At 37.3% G+C, this 22438-nt stretch overlaps 2 protein-coding genes across 2 annotated transcripts in view; both read right to left on the bottom strand.

Moving 5' to 3' along the window:
• The window catches only part of ZCF125 (P-loop containing nucleoside triphosphate hydrolases superfamily protein), a 28702-nt gene extending 18422 nt beyond the window's left edge, over positions 1 to 10280 (bottom strand). The window contains exons 1-14 of the mRNA XM_077377772.1: positions 9952 to 10280; positions 9780 to 9869; positions 5306 to 5424; positions 5105 to 5218; positions 4949 to 5030; positions 4768 to 4835; positions 4599 to 4673; positions 4282 to 4424; positions 4098 to 4200; positions 3929 to 4009; positions 2297 to 2365; positions 2162 to 2221; positions 1767 to 1919; positions 1581 to 1637 (exon numbers count right to left, since the gene is read on the bottom strand). Of these exons, the coding sequence (XP_077233887.1) occupies positions 1581 to 1637; positions 1767 to 1919; positions 2162 to 2221; positions 2297 to 2365; positions 3929 to 4009; positions 4098 to 4200; positions 4282 to 4424; positions 4599 to 4673; positions 4768 to 4835; positions 4949 to 5030; positions 5105 to 5218; positions 5306 to 5424; positions 9780 to 9869; positions 9952 to 10096 (1359 nt within the window). The 5' untranslated portion in view covers positions 10097 to 10280. The remainder of the gene's footprint in view (positions 1 to 1580; positions 1638 to 1766; positions 1920 to 2161; positions 2222 to 2296; positions 2366 to 3928; positions 4010 to 4097; positions 4201 to 4281; positions 4425 to 4598; positions 4674 to 4767; positions 4836 to 4948; positions 5031 to 5104; positions 5219 to 5305; positions 5425 to 9779; positions 9870 to 9951) is intronic.
• A 7304-nt stretch (positions 10281 to 17584) lies between these two features.
• LOC143875761 (basic leucine zipper 4-like) lies at positions 17585 to 18281 on the bottom strand. Its single transcript, XM_077377363.1, has one exon. It carries the CDS (start codon positions 18232 to 18234, stop codon positions 17725 to 17727), a length of 510 nt encoding a protein of 169 aa, XP_077233478.1. The 5' UTR covers positions 18235 to 18281; the 3' UTR covers positions 17585 to 17724.
• Positions 18282 to 22438: the final 4157 nt, after the last annotated feature.

Below are 22438 nucleotides of genomic sequence, written 5' to 3'. Positions count from 1 at the left end.
AATAGACCTAGAAAAAAAAAGACATTTTACATGGATTCTTCTGAATAGGCGAAAAAACCATGTCAAACATGTGCCGGACTTCAATACTTCAAGGTTCTCTGTGACACTTATAGATCTCTTTTATCTAATTTGTTCTGAATGGTACTACCACAACTTTACAATTACCACATGTATGAGTTTTATGCATCCTAATAATAAGTATTTTGACAAATCCACGGATATTTAATATACGTCGTGTTATAACCATATTAAAAAGCGAATTGAAATTAATTAAAATATTTTGACAAATCCACGAATCTTTCTTTTTGAGGTTTCCCAAATCTGACACTCGATATCCGTGTCAGATTCTGATTCCGACACTCGTATCCACACTGATGCAACATAGCTTATTAGTATGTTACACGGATTCTGAATGGACAAAGTACCCGTGTTGGACAACATCTTGGTTTCCAATACTTCAGGATTCACGGTGACACTTCTATGTCTCTTTTATTTGTTTTTTTTTTTTTAAATACTACTACCACAACTTTACAATTACTGCTAGTTTTGGGCTTTATCCATCCTAATAGCAACTTTTTAATGTCGAAATAAAACATTATATTTAATAAACCTATTAAGATATTAAATATATTACTTATTATAATTAAAATTTGACAATTGATTAAAATATTTTGGCGAATCCACGACTCTTTCTTTCTAAGGTTCATTGAATCGGACACTCTCGCGTCGGCTCAGAATCCGTACTAAGGAATCATAGGGCAAAACAAATATTTTTGCTAGGCAGGGTTGAATGGATATGGCCCTCTACAAGATTTCCAAAAATGTTTCTCATTTTAGTAGCTTTTCAAAGATTTGGGTTTTTTAACTAGTGGATAATTTTCACTGCCCAGATTAGAATAGTTTCTGATTTATATTAATCAAACTTCATTAATTTCCTGTTACAATTGGACACAGTTTGTCAGTGGCCCCAAGTCCATCTTTACATGCACTCATTGGTAACAATTTTCAGCTAAGTGTATAGTACTTTTATAGTACTTTTAGCTCCATTAAAAAACCTTATATGTTTCCCCCAAAAAAAACAGACAGGAAGCATAGGATAACTGGCAGAAAATCGGATCTCTTGCTATGACTATCTGCTATACCAATACATGTATATATGGGGCCTGGTTTTGCTATCCTTGGAATTAGGCACTTCCATCCATGTTATCAAATAGGAGAAATTGAAGAACTGCTATCAATGGGAACTCCTATATTTATGGGTGGCAATACCAGGCCCTGATTAAGGATCGAAGTTACGGTTTTGGTTTTCAGCCTCAACCAAAAATGATATTTTGGTGGAAATTTCGGTGGCAATTTCGGTTTTGGTGGAAATTTCTGTGAACATCTTATAATTTCAAACGAAATTTATAAATTTTGGTTTCGGTTTTAAATTTCGGTCCTTGCCGAAATCCTAAATTCGAATTTCGGATTTTCAATTGGGATGTTACTAGATTCGCGTATAAGGTTCTCAACTGCTTGTGCCAATGATTGTATTGAAGAGAACTACGAAATGACAGTTAAAAAAAATGATGAGAATTTACCTGATCCGAGGAGTCCAAGCTAAGGCGTTGAGGAAAAGAGCTTTCACAGCTGTTTGGCTTAAGCAAAAAGAAATAATCATAAAAACAGGTGAATAATTTTACAAATGATTGTATTCTAACAAAAACTTATAGTAAAAATATGAGAACATAATTAAGGATTTTACACATCCTTTACCAAAATTGTACCTGGGCAGAGTTCCTATCATGATCTGAATAGATAACAAGGCTACTCAGATTGTCTATTTTCATCTGTTGCTCCCTAATGTGCCGATCTCGCTCTTCATGTGATTTCCTCTCTTCCTCAAGTTCCATTGCAAGCTTTTCACGCTCTAACTCATACTAGTGATAAGGATAGATAAATGCATGCAAACATAAAGGTAAGTAAGACAAAGTGATGAGAAGAAGTTCAGAGTCCAGACAAAAGAAAAACATAAAGGCCCTGTTTGTTTGAGATTATGAAAACCGATGGTGAGCCTCCAAACTGATTATTGGACTCAAATTACATTAATTTTGAGTCCAATAATTGGTTTGGAGGCTCACCATCATAATCCCAAACGAAGAGGGCAAAAGCTATAATATACCTTGAGCATGTCATTTCGCAGCTTCAGAATCTCTTGCTCCAGCACCTCTGAGCGAGATCCCTGCCCAAGAAAATTCTTCTTCTTATTAAGGTTGAATCTAAAAGTGTATCAAATCAAATGAAGAGTAGTAGTTACCTGAAGCTTTTTACGAAGTTCTTCTATCTCTAGTTTTTGCCTCTTTAATAGGGCCGTATCAGTTAAAATCTATGACAAATCATCCACAATTAGAACACAAAGGAAAAGACAAATAGAAAGGTAAAAGAGAAGAAGTTAAAGTCAAACTAATTAGTTCATAAAACTAGGGAGAAGAAGTTTGATCATAAGAAAGCAGCAAAAGTTTCTAACTATTTTGGTAAAGGAACACGGAATCCCATCAAGTGAAACGTAGGGAAAAGCACAGAAATAAGGTCACCAAAGATGAGATGTCTTTAAAACGTGAAGAATGCTTAGAGAATGCTCACTGTATTTCCTAAACAACATGCCTTGTTGTTGAGAGGAAATATTAGATAGAATATGAGGCATATTCAACCACAAAAAACAGATAATAAGCCCCAAACTTCCAAATGGATACTAAAACGAAGCAGTGGCTTTTCAAATTTCGAATTTCCTTATGCAATATATCCAGCAACCAACTTTATCCAGCTCACCATGTTGCAGTATAGAACGTCTTGTGATGCAAGTTCTGATTCAAAGCCTACAAAGAGTTAAATATTTGACTGATAGCAAACCATATTCAATATGACCCAAGGAAACGACATGAAGACCAGGCCCTTTGATTCTCACCCAATTATTGATTTCCACAAGTTCACATTCCAAATCCGATGCAGAGCATAATTGGAACGATTTTGCAATAACATGACAAATGGCTTCTTAAGTCTGCTTCCGTTTTTTTTTTCTTTGATATGCTCATGGGATACTCTTTCCCTTGTAATTGCCACTTTAAGATAAGATTTAATTTTAGTTGAGAGAAATTAATAGGTATGTGTAGTTCTATGATTCATAGACACTCAACGCACATAGAGTAGACGCATGTTGACAAGTTGTGTCCCTGTTTCTAGATTTTGGGGGTTTGCCGTGTCCGGCACTCCGTGTCTGAGTCAACACGTGACACTTGTGTTCGTGTCCACAGATCATACGTGTAGTTTTAACTTGGCAGCACTCACAGCATAACATCAAGATATGTATGGATGCTATTTAGTCTATGTTGTAAAGATATTTCATATGACTGTTGTTAACTTACCAACTTCTCCAAAACCTTAAGCTGTTGGAGAAAGGCGTTATTTATCTTTTATACTTTAACACTCCCCTGCACGTGTGGCCCACTTGCCAAACACGCGGCACATGTGGTCCCACTTTGGGCCGACCATCGCATGTGGATTTTTGCTATCCGGGAGGTTTGAACTCGAGAACTTTGGCTCTGATACCATGTTAACTTACCAACTTCTCCAAAAGCTTAAGCTGTTGGAGAAAGGCGTTATTTATCTTTTATACTTTAACAACTGTCTTACTAGTAATTAGAAATAGTCACAATTAAAGGATTTATTTCCATTTGATTCTCTAAAAAATGGGACTCTTAATTACAATCTTATTGCGGCTAAAAAGGGGGGAAAAGATGCAGGCCACTGTTTTGTCTAAAATTCACATGGTATGGTAATTTTCAAGATCCAGACTCCTGGTAACGGAAAAAAGTGAAACATAAAATGAAAATAAATTCAAAATATAACCTAAATAGTGAAACATAAAATCAAGATAAAGTCAAATTATAACCTCATTCACTTGAGCACAATTGGTAACACGTTTAGCTCTGCTTGCAAACTGGAGGGTCCCTCTTGTTTCCTCTATGTGAACCTAAATATGGTAGATTAAAATCATAACTTGTATGGAATAATCCAATATAGCGTGCCAAAATAATAGGTGAAAATGAATGACAAGTTACCTCTTCAGGTGAAACTGTACAAATGATTGAAGTTTTGGCATTACCACCAAGAGCAGGTTGGAGTATGCGAGTCAGTTTACTATCACGATATGGAACATGCCCCCTGCATCAACATTTCACACTTTTTACATAAATAGCATTTTCTCAGGTAAATGAAGTAACTTGTTACATCTGAATCATGTACCTTTGCTTGAGACCTTCACTAAGTTTATTGATTACATTACCAAGAACCATTAGACTCTTGTTAATGTGCTTTCCTTCTTTCAAACGAACTCCACCAGCTCCTGTCTTAGCAATCCTCTCTGACCCAGCTAAATCTACTAAATTCTGGAAATATACCAAAAAATATATATATAAATGGGCCTGTTATAAAATCTAAGCAATGATTAAAATATTAAAATAGTCATTACAATTGAAACTGGAACCTAATTATTATAAAAAAATGATTATTGAGGAACTAAGTTCTAGAGAATATTGTGAAAGAAAAGAACAATTACTAACCAAGACAGACACACGAATGGCATCTGTATTTAAAATATCACCAGAAGAAGTATTCTTTTCCCGGCTTTCAATAACCTAATTGTGATATTACGAAAATATAAGTATGCATAAGGACAAAAAATAACAAAAGATGCATGCATTGCTGCTCCAACTTTATGGCAGAACATACCATCCTAAATATAGTGTGAGATCTGCTACTTTTAACATTCATGTTTGTCTGCCCAACATGCCGATTAACTGCAAGAAATAATTTTCACATTGAAGAATAAATGGATGTGTATTCAACTAAAGAGCAGTCTAAGCAAGAGAAGCACAATAAACATTGATACAAAGAAACAGCCTAGTCAGACCTTCTCCAAATTCAATGAGCTTGAGCACTTGCTCTGCACTAATCACAATTTCCTCTCGAAGGCCAGCAACATAAATGCCACGCTAGAAAATAATGAAAATCAGCTATGTAATCTATGCCTCAAACTATAAATATGAGATCATTCTTGACGGTTCACCTCTAAACTCTCATGAATTTGAAGCTTATTATTCTCTGGGGCAAAAAGATCATTGATTTCTTCATTGTAAATTTCCATGTAGGAAACTCGAATCAAAAACTCACGGTTGGTCCTCTGAAGATATTAACATAATAATATGTTAAAACCAGAACTCCCAAATTCTGATCGCATCAATCAACTTTTACAGAAAAAAATCACTACCATTTGAATATTTTGGAAAATGTCTTTAACAGCCAGGTGAATAATTCCAGGATCATTCTCCGAACCATTCATGGTATAAGTCTTGCCGCTGCTAGTCTGCCCATATGCAAATGCAGTTCCTGTCAATATCACAAGAAATAATAAGGAAGATGAGAATTCTAAAAAAAAAATACAGGCTTCTGCAGAACTTCCCAGCTGAAAAAATAAAAAATAATGGGCACAAATTATTCAAATAGTATCACTGATATCAATTGAGGTTTTAAATTATAGATTTCCTTTAATGACAGTAGAAATATGACGGGAATGAAACCCAGTGACAGGTGACACCCGGAACCTTGGGAATTCTATGCAGCCCATAATTCAAAAAAAAAAAAAAAAGACCACATATCAGCACCTAAGGGAGGTTCTAGAGGCCGCAAAAAGAATAGGAAGAAAGCAAGAAAACAAGGTCTTCTGCTAAACCTTGCCGGTGATGATAAGAATGATGACATTAGCAAGTGGACCAATACAAATCCATTCAACCTAAATTTTGGATAGGCTGATCTTTTACATCAATGCAGAATTATCTTTATACTTCTGAAATTTCCTAAAGAAGTTTCAAGGGTTTCCACTTTCCAGAAATGACTTGCTATGCAAGTTGTATAGAACTATAGATAGAAAGTGGTCAGATATATGACAGTTTCTGCTTTCTTAACTTTGAGTAGCGGAGTTTTTTGAAAAGGATTGAAAACAGGAAGCAAAAAAGAAAGGATTTCTGTAGACAGGGTTTAGAGCAGAAATAGAAGTTTTAACATGGAATTGAAATTAGAAAGTGGGTATGCTGTATGGATTATATTCAAATAAAGACTACTTTGGAGGTGGAGAATTCAAGGCAGAACTATCAACTTAGACTAATATTTCCAGGATTTCTCGATTTAGAAAGATAATGTCAATGAAAATGGATTTCTACTTCTAATGGATTACGGTTAGCTTTTTCATAGCATAAATAAGAATTTTATGACTGATTTCTAGAGTCTCAAGTTTCTGAGATTTCATGAGTTGGAATAAAATTCATGCGGTTATTTTTAGTTTCTCTTTTGAGCTTCCAGTTCTTATTTTCTGCTAATTGTCTTCATTTATCTTAATTCTATGTTGACTTTGAAAATTAAGGAGCTGCATTATTGCGTATTGGAGAAAGTTCAGCTCTTGGTTTATCGGATTTGGATGAGAATTCGAATCGTGGTGGTTTCTACTCTTTTTAATTCTATAGGATAAGCTACTCTAACTAATCCTTTGCCGCACCAAATCAAAGGGATGCAAGACAGGAGGGGAATGAGCTCTTAACGAGGGATTTGCTTCGTGTCAAGCCTCTAAAGCACAATGAAGTCATTTTGCGTGGAGGAGCTATGGTTTCTATTTCTAAGTGTGTATTTGTGCTTATTCTAGTATTTCATGAAGTTTCATCCTAAGATTCTATCATTTGCATATGTTTCCATACATTTTCGTGATTTTACATGATTTCCATAGAAATTTTCCACTAGAACTGAAACATTTTCATTTCCACAGTAAACAAAACCAAATTTTAAAACATTGGGAGTGGATAGGATGGATGAAATCACATGTGATGTTGACAGCGGTTGCGAGGCTTTCAAGAAAGAAATCGACATCGTCAAATTTGAATTTGAATGTGCGAAACAACCAATTACTCCGAAAGCTTAAGCCGTTGGAGAAGGCATTATTTAATCTTTTATACTTTAACACTCCCCCTCACATGTGGCCCCTCTTTTTAGGGTTCGCCAGCACATGGCACATGTGCCTCTCTCTTTTGGGTTAGACCATTGCATGTGGATTTTTACTATCAAGGAGGTTTGAACTGAGGACCTTCGCCCCGATACCATGTGAAACAACCAATTACTCCAAAAGCTTAAGCCATTAGAGAAGGCGTTATTTAATCTTTTATACTTTAACAGAATGCTCAATTGTTGATGCTCAGCTCCTCTACCATACAACACCAATAGCCAACAAAAGCAACTTCTAAACACAATAGAGCGAAATAGAATAAGATATATTTACTCACTCCCAATTTCAGTTTTTACTTTCTCTTTATATAAGATTTTGCTCTTTTCTTTTTATTAAGAATGGTGGTGGTAGTAGTCACAAGCATGGTTTAAAATTTCTGTCTCGGAATGCGAAATCCAACCAAATCAAAATATATATATATATATATATATATATACTAGTAAAAAACCCCGTGCGATGCACGGGCCAACAAAGAACCGTACGGACCACATCATAGGTTGATCCAAACCATCCATGTGATGGAACACAACATAAATAGGTTGTGCCCCAAAAATCATTTCCATAGGCTGATCCTAGCCCTCCAGTCTATAGAGGTTTCCATAATATGTTGTTCCTCTTAAATCGGATGGTTAAGATCACCCTATAGATTTTTTATTAAAAAGCATAAAAGAGGGGGGTAAGATTGAAATTATGTGGCTTTATAGGTTGATCCAAACCGTCCATGTGATGGAACACAACATCAATCGGTTGTGCCCTTAAAATCATTTCCATAGGTTGATCCTAGCCCTCCAATCGATAGAGGTTTCCATAATTGTTGTTCCTCTTCAGGTGCCCGGAATCCGTCATTATTTTGCAAGTGTCCTGCATCAGTAATATAAAGTAGTTCTTTTGTCATTGTCATATGTCTTTACCTCTTCTTGGTAGTTTTTTTCCGTAATTGTCATAGACGGGTACCCTGTGTCGGTACTTTTCGTATGTAGATTACGATTTTACCCTCACATAGATAGTATGTACAGATATGTGGGGAGGGCAAAAAACGGTGAAAATCATCCACATTGACATGTTAAATGGACAATAATTCTCCCTTTTCTCTTCTGCTATATATATATATATATATATATATATATATATATATATATATATATATATATATATATATATATATATTATCTCGTACAAAATTTAGGTAATTTCGGCTGAAATTTCGAGAAAATATTAAATAATGAATAAAATCCCTGATATTCCTTAAATTTCAAAATAAAGTAAAGTTTCGGTTATTAGGGATTTCGCTTTCGGTGTCCACCGAAATCCAAAATTTCGGATTTCAGTCGAAATTTAAAACAATGGTCACAAGCCACAACATGGCACCAAAACAAATGGTGGATTGCCTATCTTTTTGGGTGCCAATACCAGCCCCTTAGGAAAATCTTCAAGCATGAAACCAATGAAGAATTGGGATTCATAAAATTAGAAGTGATGATATGTGGCATGACCAAATCTAAGTAAGAAAAAGGTGCAACATGGCATTGTTGAAATGCAATGCTTGCTTGATGCAAACTAGAATGATTGGCAGAAGCTTACATCAACTCTTTTGAAAAATGATTGTACTGCTATGGATCAGGAGGTGAAGCTCGGTGTAAAAACTATTACACCATGACATGGTTCCTCACTTCCATAGCCCAGTAAGCATTTACAAACTCGGACTCGGATGAGAACTCAACAAAGGTAAAGAGGATTCGACTAGTAAGAATGTAAGATTCAATGATTGGAGCAATCAACCTTTCATTAATTAGGGCGACTCAAAGCAGTTTTGATTGACTTGGTAGGGCAATACACAAATTCAGACTCAGCCAAGGTAAAAGGGAGTCAACTCAAGCAAGTTGATGATTGACTCCGGCAATTTCCAAAAATGAGCTTAATGGATGAATAAACCCACTATCTAAAGCACGTGGTTTATAAAGAAGAGAGTAGATGTCTTGATGAGCCAAAGATGAAGTTCAATGGTCCTAACTGGAGGAAAACTTCCCAACTGAGAAGTACTGGTACAACCCATAATTCAAATAAGGCCACAAGCAGCATCAAAGAGAGGCACCAGAAGCAATAAAAGAAACGGAAGAAAGAAGAAATACAAGGTCTTCTAATGAATGTTGCTGATGATGTAATGTAAGCATGTGTAGGTGTAGCAAGTGTTCACATAAAGACTAGACACACAAGAAAGAAAAGAGCAGGCACAGAGGAGAAAATGTAAAGGCAGGGGAAAGGAGGGAAAGGGAGGGGCAAAGGGTCATGGGAAGGTGCTTAGAAATAACATCCACGGCATTACAAAGCTTGGGGTAATTGTTTTATTAGTTCATCTGGTTATTATGTCTACCATCACTGGTAAAAATTGCATGAAAATTACCTCAAGAAAGTGCATGAATAACACTAGAAAATCCACAAAATCCTGAGGTAATTATAAAGGATTTTGTTGAAAGGGGAATACTAATCGCTCAAGAAAATCATCTGTATTTATGCATATTCATAGACAATTGGGCAAAGGTAGGTGATTGGAACTTGCATTTCAAAATTTACTGAGGTATAATATATGTGTAAGGAGGATGAGATCATCGTTTATAAAGAAAAATCGAGAATTTTAGAAAAAGGAATAAAAAAAACCCTAGATACTCATAATCAAAAGTAACCAAATAAAGAATACCATTGAATCCGTCAACAGCAGATCGAATGATTTCCTTAGTGAGAAGCTCGTAAACCCTAGAATTCGTGCAGTTTTCATCAAAGACGTGATCTGCGAAATCCAGAGAGACAAAATCATGAGTAATGAGTTAAAAAAATGAGGCGATTAGGAAAAATAAGGGGGAGTAATAAACCAAAAGAGAAAGCGAGGCCAGAAATTGGGGTTCCGAGAGGTTTGTGGAGAGAAATGCGATTGTCTTCCACCTTCCAATGTGTCACATTTGAGGTTTCGAGGGTTACGGGAGGGCGAACTCGAACTGCCACACAGATTTTCTCCATGAAAATGAGGAGAGAGAGAGAGAGAGAGAGAGAGAGAGAGAGAGAGAGGCAGGGGTTGGGTTTTGAAGTTGAAGTTCGAACAATGGGCGAAGGGCGGGCTTTTGAAAGGAAACTTGAAATTTTGGGTTTAGGGTTTTGACGGGTCCCAGTCCCAGTCTGGCTTTCCCAAGCTTTTCTGCCTTTTTTTTTTTTTAGGGCGATGATAAATTCGCACCCCCTATGGGATATTTCGCCTCACTTGAAAAGGAGGGCATGCGGCAGACTTTAACGCTTTTTGACGACAATTCACGTTAGTGGTGCGAATTATCCAGCAGGGGTGCGAATTTATGATTGTCCTTTTTTCGAAGTATCCAACGTGGCAAACTATTAAATTCCTAGGCCATATAATGAATTGACGTGGCAGACATTACAAAATGTTAAAATCAAATGGGAAGTGATATATCCACCCCTTTTGATCACCGGAAGCACTCCCTGTCAATGTTTGTAGCAATCAGGGGCATTGAATTCATCTGGCATAAGTACAACAGCCCCTCTTGGCCTCTTTAGTCATTGATACATTGACAGGGGTGTTCCTGGTGATCAAAAGGGGCGGCGGATATATCACTTCCCAATTAAATTCTCACCCCTTTCAGGTGAGAAAAGTACGGATTGTGTGTGATAGTTTTGAAAAATTATGAATTTTGTGTACTTTTGAAAATAAGCATAAAACACGGGTGATTCTTCAAAATCGGGTGGAAAAAAGACCCTGATACCCTTTTGACATCAACAGAAATCTCCTTTTTCATTACTGCCTATTAAATTGGCACGCTTCACAAGGCTTATTTTTTTCCATCTGAATGTGTATTTGAACCGGCAGAACCTTGGGTTCGTTTCTATCTTGGCCGTCGGAAATAACTAGAGACGGATGGATGCTTGGCACGTGTTGAAAAAAATTTTGGAACATTGGCGTCTCTATACATAGCCGGTTTGGTTTGAATTTGAAATCTTTCTTTGAACCCAGAGTCCATTGGGTTCATTTAAATCTTAGCCGTCGCCAATATGCATAGAAAGTCGGATCCACGACACGTAGACATCAATATGGAACAGTGGCGTCTTTTAATAATACCGCATCTCTTTATGAGATTCTGCCTGCGTACCCATTATTTCCGTCGGCATACACTCTATTTCCACTTACTCCCTATTTCCGTCGGTGTACCCCTTGATATTCCGGCGTCGTTCTCTAGAATTCGGCTGCGTATTCGATATTCCAGCGTCGTACTCGATACGTTTCGAACACATGTTTGAACACAGAAAATCCGGCAGCATACTCAATATTCCGGCGGCGTACTCTAGAATCCAGCGGCGTACTTGATATCTTTGAACGATGGGTGTTTCTTAAATCCAGCGGTGTACTTAATATTCCGGCACATTCTCAAGAATCTAGCGGCGTTCTAAGCCAAAAGAGATGTGAGAAATAATAAAATGTTCGACAACGTCACCGTTCTAAGCCAAAGAGATGTACGTGATTTGACATGAAATGTGGGAAACTTTAACGTTTTTTTATGATATTTTCACTCCCCAACGTTCTCATCCTTTAAAATTTTTAAAGACAATGATTGACGTTCTCATCCATCAGGAAGGGCAACATACGAGGACTCTGTTGATGTCAAAAGGGTATCAGGGTCATTTTCCCACCCGATTTTGAAGAATCACCCGTGTTTAATGCTTGTTTTCAAAATTACCCGAAGTCTGTAATTTCTTGAAACTATCACACTCATTCCGTACTTTCTCTTTAAAGGTACGGCACACTTTAATGCTTTTTAACATCAATTTTCTTTAAGTGGTGCGAATTTATCATTGCCCTACTTAATAATGGGAAATGATATCAGCACACAGCCTTGTTTTAATAATTGCACTAAGGCTTGTGGGGTCTTTTTGGGCCAATCTCAAAATAAGAAGGTTTAGGGCTAGGGGTGTAAACGAGCCGAGCCGAGCTTGGCCAGGCTCGGCTCAGCTCGGCTCGTTAAGCTCAAAGGCTAGGCTCGGGCTCGAACCAGGCTCGGCTCGGTCAGGCTCGGCTAGGCTCGGGAGCCGCTCGCGAGCCTATCGAGCTTGGGTTATATTCGAATATCAAATGGACGGTTTGGATTATCACAGCAAAGAGAAAGAGTAATCATTACGGAAAAAAAGTAATCAATACGGGAAAAAGTATAATAGCAGCGAATGTATAAAGTTTTAAATGGAAAATTACCAAAAAATGGTTAAAAATTCTGACAATTACAAAAAAAATACAGGTAGTAAGTTATGACATTTAGGGAAAAAAGTCATGATTATACGTCAGCTGTATTATATTTATATTATATTTACGACTATTTATATTATATATACGAATACTTTTTTATACGGGTTTTTCTTAACGAGCCGAGCCGAGCCGAGCCTGACGTAATTCGGGCTCGGCTCGTTAAGCTTAACGAGCCTAGCAAGCCGGCTCGGCTCGGCTCGTTAATGATTCAAGCCGAGCTCGAGCGAGCTTCCGAGCCCGAGCCAAAATTGACACCCTTATTTAGGGCAGATGTCAAAAGAGGGTTGTGCTGATATCATTGATCAGCTTATGATTTTCACACCCACAATACTTTGATAATTATACTAACTCACCTTGCCTTTTATTACTGAACCAGCTGTCAAAGGATATTAAAAGGTGAACAAATCCCTACATGACACATGGAACATGGGGACTGTAGTTTTGCTATTTTAAGGGGAAAAAAGGGAAATGATAAATGAGCCCGTTTTCATCACTCGGGACACCCTGCTGCAGTGTATCTATAACTTAAAAGGGGTTGAAGTAATAAAGTGACCTGATTGCCAAGTGCAACTCAGCCGGATGTCCCAAGTGATGAAAATGGGTGCATTTATTGTTTCCAGAGAGAGAGAAAAAAAGAAAGAAAGAAGGGGTGGTAAGTTGTTGTTAACGTGTGAAGAGGCTATTTGTTCCGTTCCCAACTCAATTACAATCTCATTATTCATTAAACTATGTATGTGTTAGTCGGCAATGTGCAATAGAAGAATATTTTGTTCACCTATGAATAGAAAAAATGAGCATAGTTGAGTGGTCAATGGAACCTCCACAGACATGGCCATTTAATAGTAAGGGATGAGAATATTTAGAGAAAACAAAATACATTAGTTATGAGAAAAACGGACATCCTAACCACAAATCTGCCCATTTTTTCCCTACACAAATGGGAGGGTTAGGATGATCCTAACCACCTGATTTTTGTGGACAGTGGGCCCACACTGTTTTTTGAGCTCGAGCTCAAATAAGCTTATATGAGCTCAAGCTCAGAAACAACTTCCCCATATATGCGTGTGTATTTGTGTGTATAATTTTTCCATGGTTGAAGTGGAAGCATGCTTCAGGAGTTTTGTGTGACCATAAAATACAGTTGTTAGGCCAATCATGTTGTACGGCTTAGAATGTTGGGCCACTAAGAAGCAACATGTGCATAAGATGAGTGTAGCGGAGATGCAAATGCTTAGATGTATGTATGGCCACACAAGTTTAGATCGAATTAAAAATGAAGACATCCATAAAAAGGTAGGGGTGGCACCAAATTGAGTACAAAATGAGAAAGCACCGCTTAAGATGGTATGGGCATATCCAACATAGGCCTTTAGATGCTCCAGTGAGAAGAAGTGACTGGTGCCAAGTTAATGGAGTAAAAAGAGGTAGGGGCAGACCGAAAACAACTTGGGTATAGACAGTGAGGAAAGACTTGAGGGCTAGGAACATAACGGAGAATATGACCTTGGATAGGATAGAATGCAAGAAAATGATCCATGTAGACGAACCCAACTAGTGTCAGGATTAGACTTAGTCAATTTGAGCCGGGTAGATCCTTTCACCTTCTTCCTGAAAATTTTCTAAACATTCATTAGCCGACCCCAACTAGTTTGGGACAGAGGCTTAGTTGAGTGAGTTGAGTGGAGTATATATATATATATATATATACTACTATAAGCTAGGAGGAATGATAGATGCAAGGGAATCCTTGCATAAAGAGCCGGAAAAGGGCCCTTGATTGGTTCCACATCCTCAAGTGTAACCGAATTTACTTTTTCAACTGATTTGAAACGGTCGCACTTGATGATGTGGAACCAATCAAGGGCTCTTTTCCGGCTCTTTATGCAAGGGCTCCCTTGCATCTATCATTCCTCACATAAAGAATATAAAATCATTTCTTTAAATGATAAGATAGGATCATATAAGCTGGCATAATTTAATAAAACAAGAGTTAGTGTGGACTCAACATTAGATTTATTTTTTAATCAAATTATCATTTTTGAACTCACAATCGGTGCTAAAAACCAATTAACAAAAGGGGCCTAATTTATTCCTGAACTTTAAAAACTTGTTCGTTAATTTTAGGAAATTATTTACTGAACTTTAAAAAGTTTTCCTTATTTTCTAAAATCTTAGGACTTAAAAAACTTTATCAAGAATATTTATCAAAGAAAATTAATTTCATATGCAACCTATAAAGGACTCAAGAAATCATTCTTATTTTTCTCATTGATATTAAAATATAGTGATTTTTTTTAAAATTACGTGAGAATTACATCTCACATTTTTTGACTTTTTTGAACAAATGCACCCATTCAACTCATATAATTTCAATCCTACCCTCCCTCCTTTATGCTTTTAACAAAGGCACCCATTGAATCATATAATTGCAATCCTACCCCTCCTTTATGCTTTTAACAAAGGCACCCATTAAAGCCGTATAATTTCGATCTTACCCCCCTTCTTTATGGTTTTTTAATTAAAAAACTATAGGGTGATCTTAACCATCCGATTTAAGATAAGAGGAATTATGGAAACATCTATAGATTGGAGGGCTAGGATCAACCTATGGAAATGATTTTTGGGGCACAACCTATGTATGTTGTGTTCCATCACATGGACGGTTTGGATCAACCTACGTACCGTTCTTTGTTGGCCCGTGCATCGCACGGGTTTTTTACTAGTACTTATATACTCTACAACAGAAAAGAAAATAAGAGAATTTTTTGAAAATTCTATGAGAATTACACATCACTTTTTTGACTATTTTTAACAAATGCACCCATTCAACCCACATATTTTCAATCCTACCTCCTACTTTATGCTTTTTAACAAAGGCACTCATTAAAGCCGCATAATTTCAATCTTACCCCCCCACCCACCCTTTATGATTTTTTAATAAAAAATATATAGGGTGATCTTAACCATCCGATTTAAGAGGAATTATGGAAACCTCTATAGATTGGAGGGCTAGGATCAACCTATGGAAATGGTTTTTGGGGCACAACCTATTTATGTTGTGTTCCATCACATGGACGGTCTGGATCAACCTATGACGTGGTCCGTACAGCTCTTTCTCGGCCCGTGCATCGCACGGGGTTTTTTACTAGTGTATATATATATATATATATATATATATATATATAGGGGACGCTGTGTACATATAGAGAGATTTAAAGTAGATAACTTATCTACTAAGTCGGCCGAAAACACAGCGGGTCCACATAGTTTGGATGATCCAAAGCGTTCATTTGATAGCCCTCACATAGATAAGGTGTGCCCGAAAAATCAGCCCTATAGGATCATCCTAATCCTTCAAAATGTGGAGGTAAAAAATGGACAGATTTGTGAAGGTTTATAATCGTCCATTTTAACATCCACAAATCGAAGGGTTGGGATGATCCTATGGCGCTGATTTTTTAGGCACACCTATCTATGTGAGGAACCATCAAATGAATGGTTTGCATCATCCAAACAATGTGGGCCCCCACTGTATTTTAAGCTGACAGAGTAGATAAGTTATCTACTCGATCGTGTAGATACACATCTCTCACATATGTAATATATAATATACACTCCACCATATTGCATGAACTTTTAAATTGCTCTTCTCAGTTTAGTAGCTTTACTTTGATGTGACATATATTGTGGTGCATTCTAATGGTTTTTAATTTACATCTATCAAAATCTTTTCCCTTGGTTAGCTGTTTGGTCAGGATATTATTACCTACGTCCCTAAACTTGGAATGGATGGCAGAGTATTATATGGACACAGTGCTTTACCTAGACGCTTCTCCAGCTTTCGCAAGAATAGTTCGGGAGTCTCCTCGGAGGGACTTCGTGAACCGGGCAATTCTATCCCCCATTAATGCAGCTATGGGTGTTGATCCTACAGAGCCTACCCAAAAGGTTCATGCCAGATTGTAGGAAATGGGTGATGCGCTCTCGTATTTCTACAAGAAGCTCTACGACACCCGCGATTCTCGGTTTTGAGTCGTCGGCATACCGCGCGTAACAAATTCTTAGTAAGTCATGGTAATTTAATGGAGCTAGCTTCTGGGCTAAACATCTCTTTGACTTGTAAACAAATATTATCTCTTCACCCAACACTATCAACTGGCTTTTTTTGCAATCCTCAATAAAGTCTCTCATAACCCAATTATTATTTAAGGATTCTCTATTATAGAATTCGCCCTTCCGCGTCAACCTTGCGGCTTCTATAAGGAAGGCGGCAAAAAGAAGCTCGAGGTCGAGCTTCCTGTCATCTTCTTATTGTTTATCCTTCGCACGGCCCTGTTCATTTGAGATTTTAAGTCCCTAAATCGATTATCGGCCTCAAATTACATCAATTTTGAGTCGAATAATCAGTTTAAGGGCTTACAATCGGTTGCCATAATCTGAAACGAACAGGGCTTAGTGTCACTCTCAAAACCAAATACCAAATTCATAGAAATCCATAAACAACTCATCTCTGTGGAGTGTGGTCATTATATTGTTTTCAATTGACAGTACCCGATATTTGTTGTTAATCCCCCACGCCCCTGTCCGTCCATTTCGGATAATGGCCACGTGTCATAATCAAACAAACTGATGTCATCATTATTCTTAATGAAATGATAAACCCCGAACACCACAGAACACACCCAGAATTAAAGAAATGGATTAACCAATTAAGAGTCGTGTTTGTTTCTCAAAGAAGAGTTATTATGCAAAAGAATATTCATTAGCACTCTAATGCCATCTTAATTAATAATATAATCACATTTACTCCCATTAAAAAGGCTTATGAACTGTGGGTTTCACAATCCACTCCTCAATTAAAAATCTGATTATTTCAGATGTGACAAAGTGGGTTTCTTCACCATATCTAATAATTGCATGCATCCAAACTCCTTTTGTCCTATTATCCATTATTTAAATAAGACGCGTCTCCTCTTAACTTTATCTTTCAAAAAAACAGAATGTTCATTTTATCACCATACGAGATTATGCGATATTTTGATAATTTTATGCAGCTGGTCTTCGATATTTTGCTGAAACGATCATGAGAAGTGATACGAGAAATTGCATAAATGACTTAGATGGAGATGATTTTAACCCCCGCAAAATTCCAAACAAAAAAAAAAACGTGGAAAAATATTACTTTAATTTTTACACACAAACCAATATTCACCAAACCCACCTTTTGTTTTCTAAACCATCAAAAACCACTAGCGGTTTTTCTTTTTCCTTTCCCTCCATTTTAAATACACAAGAGAATTTCCTCTAATTACTGATTAATGATAGTAAACTCCATTATTATCTCTAATTAAAGGATTAATGGAGGGTTTTGTGGGTTCAACCCATAAACTTGTTGAACTTGACGTAAAACCAGAATTCGCCGGAAAAAAGAAAGCCGTTGCCGGAGAACCGCCGATTCAGACAATAGCCGGTCATTTTCTCTCCGTACGAGATGAAGGTGTTGAGAAATAGACCCGAACCGGTTCGTTATTTCCCGGTTCTCTGTTCTCAACCGGTTCACTTGGTTCCGAAGGTCTTCTAAATGTTTTTGTTTCCTCAACCGGGACCTTCGAGCGGATTCCCGGTTCGATATCATCCTTCTCTTTTTCCGCTCGTCCGGTTCGACTTGAACCCGGTTCGTTAAAACCCGGTTTGACTCGTCCGAACCGGAATTTGAACTAACCGGTTCGATCTGTTGCAAGATAGCCATTAATTCGGGGGTTTCTTCGAGAACCCAGTTTTCTTCCCAAGGATTAAAATCAAAACCGCTTTCCAAAACCGGGAGTGGTATACCGGCGGTATTTTCCGGCATGACCATTGTCGGAAAACCGCTAAAACTAGTAAGTAAGAGAGAGAGGGAGAGAGGAGAGGGAAAGGGAAGAGTAGAGGCGGAGGGTTGGGTTATTTATTGAGGTTAGAAAGTAGAGTGTGGGTCCCACAACAACACCAACTTGATGACGTGGACTGTATAAAAGTATGGAGATCGTATATGTACCGTAGATTTTATATATACGGTAGAGGGACTTTTTGAGTCAGTTTTGCACTAAGTTAGGTCCTGCTTTTTGTGAGGTTTTTGTCCTCACATAAATATAACATCGTGGGGCCCACTGGTGATTAGCTTAAGTACGAAGCAACAATGAGAGATGGAGGGGTAGGATGGTAGGTTGGAGATAGGTTCGATCTCGACCGTTGATCGTGGTGTATCGAGATTCGTGCCTTGGGCACCTAGCTTGAGTTTGATTGCTTGGGGGAGTGAATTAAGTGACGTCAGCACATTTAACTTTTGCTTTAGTGTTTTTTTTTTACTTAAACACTGGATCCGGAGAATATGTGTCACATCATCTTCACTGTAGATTTTGCCACATGTGTTGTATTTTCAGCCGTCGATTTTGTGGACCCGATCGTGGATGAATCATGATCTGAAATAGCACCCACAAGCCGATCCTGAGTAGTACCATGGTTTTAAATTTCGGTTTAGGTATGCGTTTTCGGCCGTCACCGAAACCGAAATTTCGGCCGAAATCCCCTACACGATTAAAAACATTATTTTATTTTATACCAAATTCCGGTTGAAATTTCGGCAAAATATTATATAATTAAAAAAATGAGATTTTTGGGTTGAATTTTGTTAAATTTCGGACGAAATATTAACAAATCGAGATTTTGATAGATTTCCGATACCATTTCGGGTATCGTCAATTTTGGTTTCGGTTCGGTCGAAATTTAAAACCATGATATGGAGAATTTACTTTGATTTCTTAAGTTGTTTGAGGGCCCACAAGATTCTTTTTGAGATGATTGTATGCTGGCTACATGGACGGTGGAGATGATGTCATGGCTTTGGATTGAAAAGATTTGAGAGCACAATATTTTATGTATTTAAGATGGTGGCTCTCCTCAAGGGATTTGGGAATTGATTCTTTGATTGAAATGCCAAGAACATGGTTAGGGATTTAATTAGTGTGGGCATCTTAAGAGGAATATTAGGGCAATTAAGTGTAAAAAAAAACCTCATCCACTCATCATCGTACATGTGGCACATGTATATCGTGGTCGATGAGATTGATCTGGTGGGCCCTCATGAGATCGTTTGATGCTTGTAGGTAACCACTCCAGATAGTCTTTGGGATGCCACACTCTCCCAAGGAATCCTTAATGCTCCGTTTGGTTGCCGGGTTTTTTTCTTTAACTGAATTTAATTGGGTCACTTGGGTTCGTGGGACTCAACCCAAGTTGCAACTCTATTGAATAGGGTGCCAATGGATCCAAAGGATTCGAGTGTTAATGGACAGGATTTAGGCTTAGCTACTGGATCTGAATTGTGTCCATTAGATCCATATCCTAAGGTCCAAATTTATTTTGGATTGCAACCTATACATAGCCACAAAATCTGATGGAAGGGTGCTAATAATGTATGAAACTACCCTTTACTCCACCCCCCTTCTCTGTCTCAAGTTTTGTGAAACAACTATTACTCCAAAAGTGCTGTTAAGTTCATGTTATTTAATCATTTATAATTCAACACTCTCCCTCACGTGTGGTCTCTCTCTTTTTATGGTCAGCCATACACGTAAATTTTTAATGTCAAGGTGTTGTTGGGTTTTGAACCTATGATCTGCCGTGCAGCAATGGCTCTAGTACCATGCAAAACAACCAATTACTCCAAAAGCTTAAGGTGTTAAGAGTTGGTATCAATTAATCATTTATAATTCAACAAGGTTCTTCCTATATTACGTCCCCAAATCTTAAGTATTAATCGTGCATGACTTAAGTATGACCTAGGACACTCTAATGGACAGTCTCATATTTTGAAATGGATCATGACCCATGTTCAGAAAAGTAGGATTCAAAAAGCACTTGTAAAAGGATCAGACCTATTAACGAATCATGACCAAGAGAGGTGGATCCGTTGCCAACCCTAATGTACAAGAGCTGCACCCTTATCGATGAAGAAAAGAGTAGAGGGGAAGGAACTCCATTGCCTTTAGGAGATTTAGGGGTGTCCTAAGAGATAAAAAGACAGTAAAAGAAAAGTGCAAAAAAGGAAAGGGAGAATGGAAATGCGTAGCATGAGGCCGACATGAAGGTTGCTAGAGTTGGGGAAGTGGAGCAGCTCCTCATTTTATAAAATGATATGCCTTTTTTCCCCTTCTCCTTTAACACTTAACCATCCTTTTTATCTCTTTTACTTACTTTCTTCCATCTCTCTATGTTTGAGTGTCGGTTGCTTTGGCTACTTTCTTGCATGTGGCTAGTCAGGCTAGAACACTTCCATCCCAGGAATCTCTCTCTCTCTCTCTCTCTCTCACTCTCTCTCTCCTGCATGGATGGAATATTTCCATCCAAGGAATCTCTCCTTCTCTCTACATGTATGATAAAACATATTCATACTAGGAATCTCTCTCATGGGTGGTTTGTGTCTACATGATTAGACTACATTGAATCACGTGTAGATTACAGGAGAACATCTCTCTCTCTCTCTCTCTCTCTCTCTCTCTGGTTTGTGCCTACATGATTTAGCTAAAATGAATATGGCATATTTCCCATTAAAATCTCTCAATCTGGGGGATTTCCCATTACAATAGATTTTGATCATCATCGATCTCCCTCTCGACTCTCACAACTGTCTTTCCTCGATCTATCTCAATCATAATCAATCTCCCCCTCACCACCCTCAGTATAGAAGAAAAATATAAAGAAAAACATACCATGCTACCCATTTGAGTCTCATGACATTTTTTTTCTAGGAGGAAACCAACTATAATTTAAGGGCCTCTTTGGATGAGACATTTGGGAGGGGGGATTTGGTTTTGGGATCACAAATTCAAATCTTCCTGTTGGGGCGCAGAAAGGGAGGTGTGGAATTGGATTTGGTTAAATGCAATTGGATTTCAATTTCTTATTTTTAGCCTCATTCATAGGATTTCAAATCTGCCCAAATAAGCATTATTTGCAATTTCGGTTCTCAAAATCCAAAACAAACAGGGCCTTAATGTGTATCAAGGTGGGTTTATTTTTTTTTATTTTTTTGATTCATGGCATTTTAGGTATTTTTTATTTATTTTTTGAATGCTTTTAAAATACTGCGCTTTTAGGGATTTTTATGTTGAATTCATGGCATATTTTATGGGTTTATATATTTCTTCTTTCATAGAATTTTTATGTTGAAGAAATTATTGATTTTTTACTATTTTTTAAGGGAGATGATATTTTCACCCCCTCTCTGCAGTACACATTCGCCCCCCTTATACAATCCATCCTTTGTTCAGACTAGAAGGGGATTACTCGTCAGCAACTGAATTGACAAAAAATTAAAATAAAAATTTAATTCGAAATGTCTCGAACAAGCTTTTAATTTTATGAAATTACTGTTTGGAATTTGATAAGGAGATTTACAAAACAATGTGGTTTTATAAGTTCAATTTTGCAAAATTTTTGAGACAAAATTAAAATTTTAACACTGATTTGCTTTGGATATTTCTATGGGAAAACGACTCATGATTTGAGAATTTCCAGATTGTGTTAAGGTCAGCATCATGCAAGAGAATTTTTAGACACTGAGGAAAGACTTGATGGCTATTTGGATGTAGAGAATTTTTTTATTGAGTTTTTTTTATGGAAAGAGCATAGGGTTGACTCATTTTCCATGGAATTAGTTTTCCAAAATTGAAAATCTTCTTTTTTTTTTCAAGAAAAATTCAAAACTACTAGATACAGGAATTCTAATTTGCAAGGAGTATTTATTGTCCAAAAACAACTTGGGTAGAAAGTTAGACACTGAGAAAAGACTTGATGTCTAGGAACATAACAAAGAACATGACCTTTGATAGGAGAGAATGAAAGAAAATAATCCATGTAGACGAACCCAACTAGTGTCAAGATTAGACTTAGTCAATTTTAGCTGCGTAGATTCTTTCACCTTCTTCATGAAATTTTTCTAAAGGATTCATTAGCCAACCCCATCTAGTTCGGGACAGAGGCTTAGTTGAGTTGAGTTGGAGTATTTATTATCCATTGAAAAA

The sequence above is a fragment of the Tasmannia lanceolata genome, unplaced genomic scaffold (genome assembly GCF_043159265.1).
Source record: "Tasmannia lanceolata isolate RefF3 unplaced genomic scaffold, GAP_Taslan_0.1 ptg000004l, whole genome shotgun sequence".
NCBI lineage: Eukaryota > Viridiplantae > Streptophyta > Magnoliopsida > Canellales > Winteraceae > Tasmannia > Tasmannia lanceolata.
This window is presented reverse-complemented; position numbering and strand designations above follow the sequence as displayed.

Coding starts and splice junctions, on each gene's coding strand:
- LOC143875761 (XM_077377363.1), bottom strand. CDS start 18,234: ATGGTCATGCCGGAAAATACCGCCGGTATACCACTCCCGGTTTTGGAA.